Raw genomic sequence first — 14,075 nt, forward strand, 5'->3', positions numbered from 1 at the left:
GAGAAAAAGAAAAAAGAAAGAAAAAATAGTGGTTGACATGTTAGAAGCTTTTAATATGCATTAATAGCCCTTTCTACTCCAGGTTCCAGAAATACAGTATGGTAGAAACTTGGGGGTAGTGGTAAGCATAACTTCTCAAAAACTGATTCCAAAAATAGGTCAGCCACCTGCAAATGCCTAACTATAAAATGGCTCATTTGATGGTCTGGTATCAGTTACTTAAGTGGTCATAGCAAACGAATGGAAACAATTTGGCTTTATATTTCTTTTTAACAGTTGTGAACTAGAATATAAAAAACAGTAACTTGACAACTAGAAGACCTGGCTTCTAATGGTGGTTCTACCACTTAATATCTTTGTGACTTTTTTTTTTCGGTACCAGGGATCGAACTCAGGACCTTGCGCTGCAAGGCAGGCACGGTATCACTAAACTAAATCACTGGCCCAATGTCTTTGTGATTTTTGACACATCAATATACTCCTGAAAGTTTCAAATTCCTTTTCTTTATAAAGTGATATCATGATTCGTTATTGACTATTGTGAGGATCAATAGAAAACACACATACACATGAATGAAAGCACTCTGAAATGAAAGGATATTGTAGCACAGCCAGGAGCCAAACAGGTAATTTAAATGGTCTTCCTTTTTATTGACTATTGATCGTACAAACACATACCGTCCATTTCACCTCTGGTCGAGCGAGTGGGATAAATCTTCCATCAAACATATGAGAAAATGGCCCATGACCTTAAAAACAAAAGCAGCCTTAAAACAAGAAAAAGTTTTATACATTGGTAAAACTTGATTCTTTAAGAAATCTTTTTAGTTTCATTTAAATATCAACAGAAACTAATAACTGATCAATCACAAAATGGGACAAATTCTACCTTCCTGTTTTCTAAAACAGGGTAAGATAAAAGGACAGTTTGTTAACTAAAAGGAAGGCTGAGAATATTTTGTTGTTGTTTTTCATAATAAAATCAATGCCAAGGACTGGGGATGTAGTGCAGTAGCATAGTGCTTGCCTAGTATGCACAAGGCCTGGGTTCACACACCAGAAACTCCAAAAACAAAACAAAAAACCCCCACAAAAAACCAAAAACCAAAATCTGTGCCAAGTGTGATGACACACACTTCTGATCCTAGTTATTCGAGGCTGAGGCAAGAGGATTACAAATTTCAGGCCAATCTGGGCAACTTAACAAGACCCTTCCTCAAAATTAAAAAAAAAATTTTTTTAAGGGGCTGGGAGTGCTAACTGTTCCCTAGGTTCAGCCCATGAACCACAATGAAAAAAAAATTATTTAGGTCTAGGCATGTAGCTCAAGTGGTAGAATGGTGCTTTGTATGTGTGAGGCCCTGGATTCAATCCTCAACTTCAAAAATAAATAAATACCTCCATCTTCTAAGCAGTGGTACTGGTCCTACTGAAATCTCCAGGGGGACATAAAAAGAATGCTCTGTCCCCTTAATGTATGTAGCTATTATTGAAACACAGGCATACACAATCTCCCCTGTGATTGAAGAGGTTAAGGACAGTCCCTTTTCTTTTTCTTGGTCAAAGAAAAGGGCAGATATTCTTAGATTTTAGTGGACCCTGACCTCATATGGATTAGGGAAGAAAAGAAGGTCTCTAAATTTGTTCTGGGTATGAGAAGAATGGATTTGACAAAATAACTAAAGGAACAATGGCAATTTTAGTCACTAGAAAGATAAAACAAAAATTAAATCCGTATCATCCTAAACACAGTAGTAAGAAAAATTCATCACCAGAAAGGCTTTTTTAACTGGGGATTGAACCTGGAGTCTTCATACTGAGCTACACGCCTAGTTCTTTTTATTTTGAGATAGGGCATTGATAAATTGCCTGTCAAGACCTGAACTTGCGATTCTCCTTCCTCAGTCTCCCAAAGAGCTAGGATTACAGGGATGCCCCACCATACCTTCTTAGAAAGGCTTGCATATACCTGTAGCAAACATGTTTAACATGGGGAATTCACTGAAAGACTACAAGAAAATAAAACAGCAATGTTTTGTGTTTATGAATCATTCTAGGAAGAAGCACTAGCATATTTTATATTAATGTCAATTGAAAAATTTAAAATATGACTTTCATATTTCTCTTAGTCTAATTTTTAAGATTTTAAATAACCAGTTCGATTCTTCATACAGCTTACCAAGATCATGACAAAGCCCGGCAATCTGAACACAGAGCACATCTCGCTCACTTATCTGCAGTTCTGGTTGTTTTTCACACAGTTCACGTACTAGACATCCTGCTAGATACCCTACCCTGAAGGGAAGGAGGAGGGAGGGGAGGAAGGAGAGAGACAGAGAGAGGGAGGGGAGGAGGAGAGAGAGAAGTCATTCTTCTATTTGACATATTTCTGGAACTCAAGAACTTCAATATATTTTGCAAACATACTAGTATATCTTAGGGTAACTTTACAAAATAGACTATTTTAGAAACAGAATCCCAGGGCTGGGGATTTAGCTCAGTGGTTCCAGCACTTGCCTTGAAAGAGCAAGGTCCCAAGTTCAATCCCCGGTACAAAAAAAAAAAAAAAAAGGAAAAGAAACAGAACCCCCAAAGCAGGACCTCTGCCTCAAAGTCACCAATCATTATGGAAATGCAAATCAAAGCCACAATGAGACATCTCCTTACACCCATTAGGTTGGCCACTATCATAAAAACAGAAAATAGTTCATATGTCGGCTAGGATGTGGAGAAACTGGAACCCTTGTGCACTGTATATAGGAATGTATGATGGTGTAGTTGCTGTGGAAAACAGTATGGGGGTTCATCAAAAAATTTTTTTTAATTAAAAAGAGAATAAGCATAAGACTCAGCAATTTCACTACTGGGTATATACCTAAAAGAACTGAGTGGGATCTTGAAATATCTGAACATAATAGCACTATATCCACAATAGCTGGGAGGTGAAAACAACCTAAGTGTCTATCAACAAGTGAACGGATAAACTAAATGTGGAATAAACATATTTGTACAATGGAATATTACTCAGCTTTAAAAAGATCAGAAGCTGGGCATAGTGGTACATGCCTGTAATCCCAGCACTCGAGAGGGTGAGGCAGGAGGATCGCTATGAGTTTGAGGCCAACCTGGACTACATAGTGAGACCCTGTTTCAAACAAAACAAAATGAAATTCCAGCTGGGAGGGCCGGGGATTTAGCTCAATGGTTCCGAATCCTGCTTCCCAAGTGCAAGGACCTGAGTTCGATCCCCAGTACCAAAAAAAAAAAAAAAATTCCAGCTGGGATAAACAAAATAAAAACCCTCTATGGGCCGGGGATTTAGCTCAGTGGTTCTGCCACCTGCCTCACAAGTGCAAGGTCCTGAGTTCAGACCCTGGTGCCAGAAAAAAAATCAAACTAAAAAAACAAAACAAAACAAAAAAAACCCCCTCTACAATATAGATAAAATCACACACAAGAAGACAAAACTCTACAGCACTTAGCAGCCACTTAGAAATGCTTAGAAAAGATAAATTTCATAATTATTCATTACTTTAAGCTTAAACACTGGCGTTTTAACTTGCTTATCATTTCTCTTGTGGCACTGGGGAACTGAATCCAGGGCCTCATGTACATGAAAGCAAGTGCTCTACCACTGAGCTACACCTCCAGCATGCAAATAGAGGCTGAAGATTTAAGGGTGGAGTGGCATGAAGCTGAGGCAGGAATATCACTGTAGCTCAGGAGTTTGAGACCCCATTAAAAAAAAAGGAATTCTGACATGCTATGATATGGATAAACTTAAAAACATGCTAAAAAAAAAAAGCACATTATGCTAAGTGAAATAAGTCAGTCACAAAAAGATAAATGTTGTTCAGTTTCACTAAGATGAGGTACTTAGGGGTAATCAAATTCATACAGACAGCAAGTACAACTATGGTTACCGGGAGCTGGCAGAAGCACATGGGAAGTTGTTGTTTAATTGGGGTTTTTTGAGACTAAGTTTCACTATTAGTTCAGGCTAGTCTTTTTTTTTTTTTTTTTTTGGTACCTGGGATCAAACTCTGGACCTTGCGCTTGCAAGGCGGGCAGTAGAACCACTGAGCTAAATCCCCAGTCCCTGTTCAGGCTAGTCTTGAACTTACTATGTAGCCCAGGCTGGCTTGAGCTCAGTGATCCTCCTGCCTCAGCCTCCTGAGTGCTGGGATTGTATGTACCACCACGCCTGGGTGGGAAGTTGTTTAACTAGCATATAGTTTCAGTTCTGGCTGGGAAGTTGCTTAATTAGAATATAGTTTCTTTCTTTTTTTTTTGGTATATCTTTTTATTGGTACATTTTAGGTGTACAATATAATGACATTCATCATTGGAAATTTGCACCTTTACATACTCTCGGTTCTTATTTTTTCCCCCTTCCCCTGCCCTCCCTTCAACCCCTCCATCCCTCCCTATTTACAAAGACTTTGTTTTCTTTTTTTCATTTTCTCATACTAATTCCATTCCCTTCTTTCCTTTCCCCTACCTCTCTGACTTCCCCTTCCCCTTTGCCCCTTTAGAATATAGTTTCAGCTGGGGTTTTAGCTCAGTGGTTCTGCCACCTGCCTTCCAAGCACAAGGTCCCGAGTTCAAGTCCTGGACCAGAAAAGAAAAAAGAATATATTTCCAGTTCTGTCTGGGAAGTTGCTTAACTAGAATATAGTTTCAGTTTTCAAGATGAATTAATTGTGCAAAAGGATAAATGTACTTAATTCTAAGGAACTATATGTTGTTGTTTTCTTTTTCTTTCCTTTTTTGGTACCAGGGATCAAACTCAGGACCTTGTGCTTGAGAGGGAGGCGCAGTGCCACTGAGGTAAATCCCCGGTATGTTCTGTTGTTTTATCACCTTTTAAAAATTATTTTTTGTTTTTTTGAGACAAGGTCTCACTATGTAGTTTGGACTGGCTGTGAACTCACTATGTAGCCCAAACTGGCATGGCGATCCTCCTGCCTCAGCCACCTGAGTGCTGGGATTATAGGCATGTACCACAATGCCTGGCCCACGATTTTTAAAATAGCAGGAATCTCTATTATAATACAGAGTGCAGATAAAGTACTTAACAGGGGTAGGGATGTGGCTCAGTGGGAGAGAGCTAGTTTAGCATTTGTGAGGTATTGGTTCTGGGTTTAATCTCTAGCACCTTAAAGAAAAGAAAATGCTTTACAAACATTAAATGTATTTTTAGCACTTCTCTCTGAACATGATGTCTAAAAAGAATAAAATCTTTCTTTTCCCATGAACTTGGAGCTCCAAGAGGGTTCAGCTCCCCGAAACTCTGGACCTATGAGTGTTGCTCTCGTTTGTGGGTTCTAGTAGATGTTCAATACATATTTGTTAAAATTTGAATATAGATAAATGTGGCCTAATTAAAAATATTATAAAACAACAACACACACACGGAGTACTTCACACTGTGGGTACTCCATGAAAATCTAGATTATTATCTAGTTCTTCCCTGCCCATGTCCTGGCTCTACACTTTATAACAGAAAAAGAAACCAAAGTCTCATCTCACTTTCACTGTATTTAACAGAGGTGCCTGCCACCTTCTCTAAGCTTATGAATGCTTCCCCAATGTACATATCATTAGCTTTTAAATAATACAAAGGCACAAATATTTTATTCAATTCACCTCCCAATAGATATTTTCATTACCTTTCCAGGAAAGATATGAATAGTTTAAACCACACATAAAATAAACAAAACACTGTAAAGCAGGGAAATCAAAAGCCTCAGTTTTCTCAACAATAAAATAAGGATATTACCATTTTATAAAACTGGTCTCTAGAAGATAACATGAGACAACTATTTCATCTGAGACAGACAGAGGAGATAATTACTGGATTTTTTTTGAGATGGGTCTCACTGTTTTGCCCAGGTTGATCTCAAACGGGTGGGATAAAGTGATCCTTCTACTTCAGTCTTCAAAGTAGCTGGGAATACATGTGTGCGCCACCACACCTGGCTCCAGAGGGTAATTAAAAGCTGCAAGTTCCCCTTCCCTTCTTACCCTAGACTATGCTCAAATCGATTGTGTGAAGCTCCTGGAAAAACATAGTAGCCGCCTCCCAACTGTTTAATATATCGAAGCCGCTGAAATTGAGGTGTGTCAATGATTCGCATAAGAAGAGGGTGCAGCTCAATATGGCCATGGATAGGATCATTAATTACCTGGAAAATTATGTTTAAATTAGTATCAGTAACAATGTAGAATTCCATCTAAAGTTTTTGTGCAGCCATTTCTAACCACAGTACAAAGTCAGGGCCCATTAATTGTTCAAGTAAGAATAATAACTAAGGAAAAGGACAAGATATTGATATTATTAACTTATTTAGGTATCATTACCAGACAGATCAAGTATATTGGATTTGGATATATTTTATTTTGCTTTTTCCTAGTGAATTCTAATAACAGAAAGATAAGAATTTCAATCATATATATATATGAATCATATATATATATATTTATATATATATGATTCATTAGCATTTAATTAGTCTTGTATTTAGACACATTCATTTGGCCTGGGGCTGCAGCTCAGACTCACAAAATCAAACCAAAACCAAAACTGTACTTATTTAACATAAAGATCATGGGCCGGAGATTTAGCTCAGTGGCACTGCCTTGAAAGTGCAAGGTCCTGAATTCAATCCCAGGTAGCCTCCCCCACCAAAATCATGTAAGTCATTACTATGGGGACTATGCCAAATTTTTTTTCTAAATGTATCTATATATATCCATAGCTAAAATTCTTACAAGGAAAAAATAGGTAAGTAGATTACAAAAGAAAGTAAACAAAAATCTCGACCATATAAAAAAAATCACACACAGCAAGACAAAATTCTGTAGCACTTAGTAGTCATTGAGAAATAATTAGGAAAGATCCATTTCACAATTATTCATTACTTCAACCTTAAAAAATGGCTTTTGTATTTGCTTATCATTTTTGTGGCACTGGGGAACTGAACCCAGGGCTTCACGCATGTGAAAGCAAGCGCTCTACCACCAAGCGACACCTCAAACCCACAAACGGGAGCTTTAAATGGGTGAATATTTAATGCCCCCTGTGCATCTTTAAGATGTAACTTTCTTAGCTGTCCATAATAACTATCTTTTTTTTCCCTCACACATGATTAGTATATGCTCTACCACTGAACTATGCGTCCAGCACAGTGATATCTTTTAAAAAGAAAGCTACACAATAAAGGGAATCTAATAAGCAATCTAACCCATGATCTTCAAAAGTACTTAACTGTTCCATAAAATGAATCTTAACAGTGTTTAGTGGAAGACCTGGGTGCACAGCTAAGTGGTAAAGCAAATGCTTTGTATGAGCAAGTCCCTACCTTCAATCTCCAGCACCTTAAACCAAAAAAAAAAAAAAAAAAAGTGTATGAAATTCTGGGAGGTGATGAATCCTCTTGGTCTCACTGACTGCTACATTCTCAGAACCTATGACATACGATACCACCTGACAGTCCCCAGAAACTCAAATAACTACTCTTGAGCTGTTATTGCAAAGTAATAAATGTCATCATGCTGGACTATTTATAATATTTAAAGTGTACGATGTCAATACATGGAAACAGAGAAAACATGAAATACAAAAGCTCGATAATGTAGGGCTGAGGATTTAGCTCAGTGGTGCTGCCACCTGCCTTGCAAGGGCAAGGTCCCAAGTTCGATCCCCAGTATAAAAAAAAAAAAAAGAAAAAGAAAAAGAAAAAGCTCAATAGTGTAAAGAAGTTTAAAGGAAGCTAGGTGTGGTAACACACACCTATAATCCTAAAACTCTGGCAGGCTGAGTCAGGAGAATTGAAATTTGAGCCCAGGCTGGGCAATTCAACAAGACTTTGTCTCAAAATTTGAAGAGGATTAGGGATGTAGCTCAGTGTGAATGCCCTGGTGGGTTCAATCCCCAGTACCTCAAAAAAGAACCTTTAAGTGTCATCTGGTCCAACATTTGAACATGTTGGTGATGAAGAATTCATTTCCTGTAAAAAGAGCTCAATTCAATTTGGATACTGACCGTTTCAGTCAAGTACTAGAATTTACAATGTTGTGAAATAATATTTATGTATATTAACAATGATTAGAAATAAAGGTTGAGGCTTGATGAGTGTTCATTTTTTTCACTCTGTTCTGTAAAACTACTTCTTTATGATTAGCAACTACATCAAGCCTGGTCCCCTCTATCTATACAGAAATAATGTCAAAGTATTTCAGAAATAGAAGGAACCATGAATGTCATAATTAGTATATGTGCTGCCGAAGGGAGCACATGAATGTCATAATTAAATTCTGTGAGTATATTATCAGATAAAAAAGTTCCATAATCTGTACCCATTTCAAAATCATATACTGGTCTATTCCTTCCCCCCAAAACAAGATCAGTGTAACTAGTATGAACAAATGAGAATCTATTTTATGATTTGAAATTCAAAGAAAAATCCTATAATCTATTTCAATCAGGCCTAAAAGCCTTTACTATCAATTTTTCTGGTTATAATGACTGTTCTTAAAATATTTTTTCACCCTATATATGTTAAAAATGAAATAAATTTAAGCCATTTTATAAAAACTTAGTGAATATATTTTTTACCTTTGTTAATATAATACATGGATGCAGTCTCTTTTCCTTTTCTTACCCAAATGGACAGTGAACACATTCTCATGTTTTTATATCTTATTATTATTTTAATGGTTCCATTTCATTGATAAGCCACTTTTTGTTTGTTTGTTGAGATAGGGTCTTGTTATGTAGTTCAGGCTGGCCTCAAACTCACAGTGATCCTCCTACCTCAGGCTCCTGAGTGCTGGGATTACAAATGTGTGCCATCACATCCAGCTGACAATAAACCATTTTTAAACCATTCCCCTCATAGTGGGCATTGAGATGTTGGAAATATTGCTACATTATTTCATATTTTGTTCCCAATTCATAGTATATACAGTATATTGTGATATTAAGGTGTTTTGATACTAAAGTTTGAACAGTGTTCATTAATCCTGTTATTCTTATTCTCGGTATTACTGAATAAAAACTATTCTTTTTACACCCACAGTTGCTGAAAGCAGATTTTGAAGTTTCGAAGTATGTTAGTGTGTCACTGTCTAAAAATGAAATCTGTACCTTAAATTACTTTACTGTCATCAGCACAACAACTAAACCAAGGGAAAGGAAAATGAGATTCCTACACCTTCTTCTAGGTCTAAACCAAGCTTTTTTGTTTGTTTTTGTTTTTGTTTTTTTAATCCAGGGATGTCAAAAGGGTGAATAAGATATACCTGGTGTCATCAATCAAGTAAGAAACAATTTCTTAAGTATGGTAAGACTCATCCTGCAGAGCTTGTGAAAAAATGCACACTGCAGGAGTTCTGTATAAATTTCCAAAATCAGAATTTCTGGGACAGGATTTGGATAGCTGAATGTTTGTGAAACATCCCTTGGGACACTGAAGTCTGAAAAACAGAGCTTTCTTTTGGGCGAGGCACTGGGGTTTGAATCCAGGGCCTTACACATGCTAGGCAAGTGCTCTAGTGCTGAGCTGTATGCAGTCCCAGCCCTTGTTATTTTATTTTTCTAATTTTTGTTTTTTGGTACTGGAGATCAAACTTGGGACCTTGTGCTTGCGAGGCACGTGCCAGAACCACTGAGCTAAACCCCCAGCCCTATTTTTCTAATTTTGAGACAGTGTCTTGTGAAGTTGCTCAGGCTGGTCTCAAACTTGCAGTCCTCCTGCCTCAGCCTTCACAGTAGCTGGGATTACAGGTGTGTCCCACTACACTTGGGGGCAAACCACGGCTTTTGATGTCTCAATAGGACTGGAGGAGAAAGAGTAAACAAATATTGATAGATTATCAATACTAAATCTATTTATGGATATAAATATGTAGTAAAATTTTGGCTCAGCATGGTGGTGCACACCTGTAATCCCAGCACTCAAGAGGCTAAGGCAGTAGGATTGCCGAGAGTTCAAGGCCAGCCTGAACTTCACAGTGAGACCTTGTCTCAAAAAAGGTCTTTGTGAGATTCCACCATGGCAACCGTGGCTGGGGCCAGGAAGTGCAGAAGGTGATGGTGCAGCCCATCAGCCTCATCTTCAGATATTGCAGAACAAATCCCAAATTTAGATGTGGCTCTGTGAGAAAGTAAATATGCAGATGGAGGGCTGTATTACTGGTTTTGACGAGTACATGAACCTTGTATTAGATGATCCAGAAGAAATTCATTCTAAAACAAAGACAAAAAAAAAAACACTGAGAGGGCCAGGGGTTTAGCTCAGTGGTTCTGCTGCCTGCCTCGTAAGCGCAAGGTCCTGAGTTCGATGCCTGGTACCAAAAAAACAAAACAAAACTGGGTCGGATCATGCTGAAAGAAGATAATATTACTCGGCTGCAAACTGTCCCCAACTAGAAATGATCAAAGAATTAAGACAGCAATGAAACAAATTGGTGGCAATGGCAATTATGATAATATGTGAAAAATTTAATTGTTTAAGTGGTTTCCCCTGGGAGTATTTGTAAAACATATGTTCATATTGTTTTGATTATTTTCATGTTATTGCTGGATTGCAATAAATGTTGTATGGTTGGTTTTATTAAAAAATTACTTTAGGGCCGGGGATTTAGCTCAGTGGTTCCGCCGCCTGCCTCGAAAGCAGAAGGACCTGAGTTCAATCCCCGGTGCCAAAAAAAAAAAAAAATTACTTTAGAAAAAAAATTTACTTTAGGGCCGGGATGTGGCTCAGTGGCGCTGCACCTGCTTGGAAAGTGTAAGGTCCTGAGTTTGGTCCCTGATACCACAAAAAAATAAATAAATACAAATACAAATAAAAAATTATTTTATTTCTTTCTAAAACATATATATGTAGTAAAACTTCAAAAACTTAATGAAAATGTTAAACACCAAATTCAAGGTGATATTACTGGGGAGATAGAAATACGGGGTGGTGGGGGCAGGGTTGTAGCTCAGTGACGCTGCACCTGCCTGACAAGCACAAGGTCCTGAGTTCAAAAAAAAAGAAAAAAGAAATACAAGAGAGGTATAAAAGAGGCCTTCAATAGTATATTTTATTCTAAAAGTTGCCAGGGATTTAGCTCAGTGGTTTCGCTGCCTGCTGCTCAAGCACAAGGACCCAGAGTTCAATCTCCAGTACCAAAAAATAAATAAATAAATAAAAATAATAGATCTGAAGCAAATTAGGCAAAATGTTAAGTTTTGATAAGCTGAGTAGTAGTGTACTTATAATCTTCACTATCCCTAAACATATTTTGGTTTTTCTTGATTTAAATCCCTTACTCATTTTAGAAAATGCAGAAAGTCTAGAAAAGATCCATTTACCCATAACCCCATCACTGATATTTCCTCCCATTCTTTTTATTTATTTATTTATTTATGGTACCGGGGATCGAACTCGGGACCTTGGCACTTGCGAGGCAGGTGGCAGAACCACTGAGCTAAATCCCCAGCCCCTCCCATTCTTTTTAAAATGAATTTTACATGATTGAGTTATATCACTTTTTTTTTTTTTTAAATTATGATAAACTCAGATTCCTCTTACCTTCATTGTCTCAATGTGAGTTTGACTCAATCGTTGGATATAATTAAGCAGTTTCTTCCTCTCCCCCAAGGAACTAAAATTACAAGATAAGCAAATTTATCATTATTTGCTTAATAATAATCTTAGGAGTACATAGGAGTGTGTTATCAACTCTAGGTTCTCTATACTAATTGAGAGGTTGGTTATATTGGAAGGAACAATCAATTATTCAAACATACTCCTCCTAGAAACTCCCTCCTTCGTTTGTTCCTAAGAGAAGCTCCTGCTGAATCCATATGAAGCCGTTTCCAGGGTTTTGTCTTTGATTCTCTTCTTTCTTGGCAAACTCAGATTTTACATCTCCTCCACCTCAACTCATACTCGGTTTGTATTCAAATGTATTTTAACCAAATTGAAGTCAACATCAACCCTTACAATCCTGGATTGATTTTGAATACCATGTATGCCTCAAGCATGAATCAAATATATACAAGGTTTTAGCTTTATTTATACCTTTGTCTATAATTCTTCAAAATTCTCCAGTCTTGAGAAAGCATTTAATAGGAATTAAATTTGAATAGCGCTAATTTAGTACACTGCTTTATTTACAATTACTCATCAGTTCAGGCATATTAGCCTCACACCTGGCATAGTGTCAACAAAAACAGCAGGCAAGAGTTGTTAGTTGTTACTGACCTATGAGCTAATCAGATTGAAAGATTTTTTTTTCCCCTCAAAAGTCCTAGATAGTTGAAGTCAGAAGTACATTTGGCCTCTGCGTTATATAACCTGAGATCTATGGCAATAACAAAATCTAAGAGTTGGATGTATAGAGCCATTATTACAGATAATAAATAAATAAAGCAGCCGGGCATGGTGGCACACTCTTGGAATCCCAGCACTCAGGAGGCTGAGGCAGGAGGATCACTGCAAGTTCGCAAGTTCAAGGCGGGCCCAGGCTACATAGTGAGTTCAAAACCTGCGTGAACTACATACATAGTGTGACCCTATCTCAAAAAAAACACAAAACAAACAAAAAAATAATTAAACCAGCATACATTTTGTTTTACTTTGCTCCTCTCCTCTCTTCATTTTAACATGACAAGACCAGCACAAAGCCAGGCTTCAAGAATTACTTATCAGTGAGTTACAACTGAGCCAGGTTAAGGGCCGTCAACAGTAGGGTTTATCTGCAAGTCACAGCCTAGAATACCAAACCTAAACTAACCTCACTACTGCTCAATATTTCCCTGAACTGATATTCATTATTCATCACTTAATTAAAACCCAAAAAGAGACTATTCCCAAGGATATTACTAATTAAAATAACTACCAAAACCCTATTTTTGTTGTTATTTTTTTTTTTGACAGTACTGAGGATTAAACTCAGGCCCTTCACACTGACTTACATCCCCAACCCATTTTTTTTTTTGGTACAGGGGATCGAACTCAGGACCTTGTACTTGGGAGGCAGGTGCAGTGCCACTGAGCTAAATCCCCGGCCTCCAACCCATTTTTTATTTTGGGGCAGAGTCTTGCTAAATTGCTCAGGGGTTAGGCTCAAATTTTCAATCTCCTTCTCGGCCTCCCAGAGTGCTGGGATTACAGGCATGCACCACAATGCCCAGCTTGTTTTTTGTTTTTTAGCAAAAACTATGACATCAAATAAAAATTTAAAGTAGTCATGAGCTAGGATACTTTAATATAAGATTTCTGTATTTTTTAAATCTATAGCTTCTTACAATTTGATGGATACATCTAATGTAACAAAGTTTATTTTCCAGAAAAATCTTCATAAATCAATAGTTAATCATAAAACTGAAAGACTACAAGAAGTGCTTATCTAAATTGGATTCCCTGTAAGAAGCAGAGTCCAAGACAAGAGTTCATATATAGATAATTTGTTTTGGGGTAGAATCCCTAGGCATAGGAGTAGGGGGCTAGGAAGGGTAAAACCAGAAATGAGAAATAAAACACTACAAGGGTACATTAGTAAGGTGGCTGCATTGGTATCACTGTGAGCAACTAGGGCTGATTCCACTAGCATCCTCTGAGGTATAGGAATGTTCTATACCTGCTCTGTTCAACACAGTAGCCACTAGTATATGTGCTGCCGAAGCGAGCACAAACACAGTAGCCACTAGTAATAAGCGGCTTTTGAGCAACTGAAATACAGTTAGTATAATGGAACTGAATTTTAATTTGCTCATTTAATTTAATTTTAATTAATGTAAACATGTAGCTAGCAGCTACCATACAGGATCCTAAAGGACCAAGGGGCCCTAAAGAATCCATCTGAGAGGCATATGGCAGGGCACAAGAGGTGAGCTAGACAGTGCTCAATTCTGGAATTCCGTCTATCTTGTTCACTCCTGGGCCCCAAGACCCTGGAGGACTGCCTAGGACATCGTGAGCCCTCCCTCCCTAAATATTTCCTGCAGGAGTCAATAGTATTTGGGTCCACAAAGAAGTATAGTTACTTTGAAAAGAAAGACTTAGAACAAATTCCTTTTA

At 37.6% G+C, this 14,075-nt stretch overlaps 1 protein-coding gene across 1 annotated transcript in view; it reads right to left on the reverse strand.

Annotated features, from left to right (window-relative positions):
* Nucleotides 1-14,075, reverse strand: part of Samhd1 (SAM and HD domain containing deoxynucleoside triphosphate triphosphohydrolase 1) — a 58,360-nt gene that overhangs the window by 32,397 nt on the left and 11,888 nt on the right. Inside the window, exons 3-6 of the mRNA XM_004867815.3 lie at nt 11,583-11,655; nt 6,028-6,188; nt 2,180-2,295; nt 679-749 (exon numbers count right to left, since the gene is read on the reverse strand). Coding sequence (XP_004867872.1) covers nt 679-749; nt 2,180-2,295; nt 6,028-6,188; nt 11,583-11,655 — 421 coding nt within the window. The remainder of the gene's footprint in view (nt 1-678; nt 750-2,179; nt 2,296-6,027; nt 6,189-11,582; nt 11,656-14,075) is intronic.

The sequence above is a fragment of the Heterocephalus glaber genome, unplaced genomic scaffold (genome assembly GCF_053883595.1).
Source record: "Heterocephalus glaber isolate CG9 unplaced genomic scaffold, H.glaber_assembly_v1.0 deba00001532, whole genome shotgun sequence".
NCBI lineage: Eukaryota > Metazoa > Chordata > Mammalia > Rodentia > Bathyergidae > Heterocephalus > Heterocephalus glaber.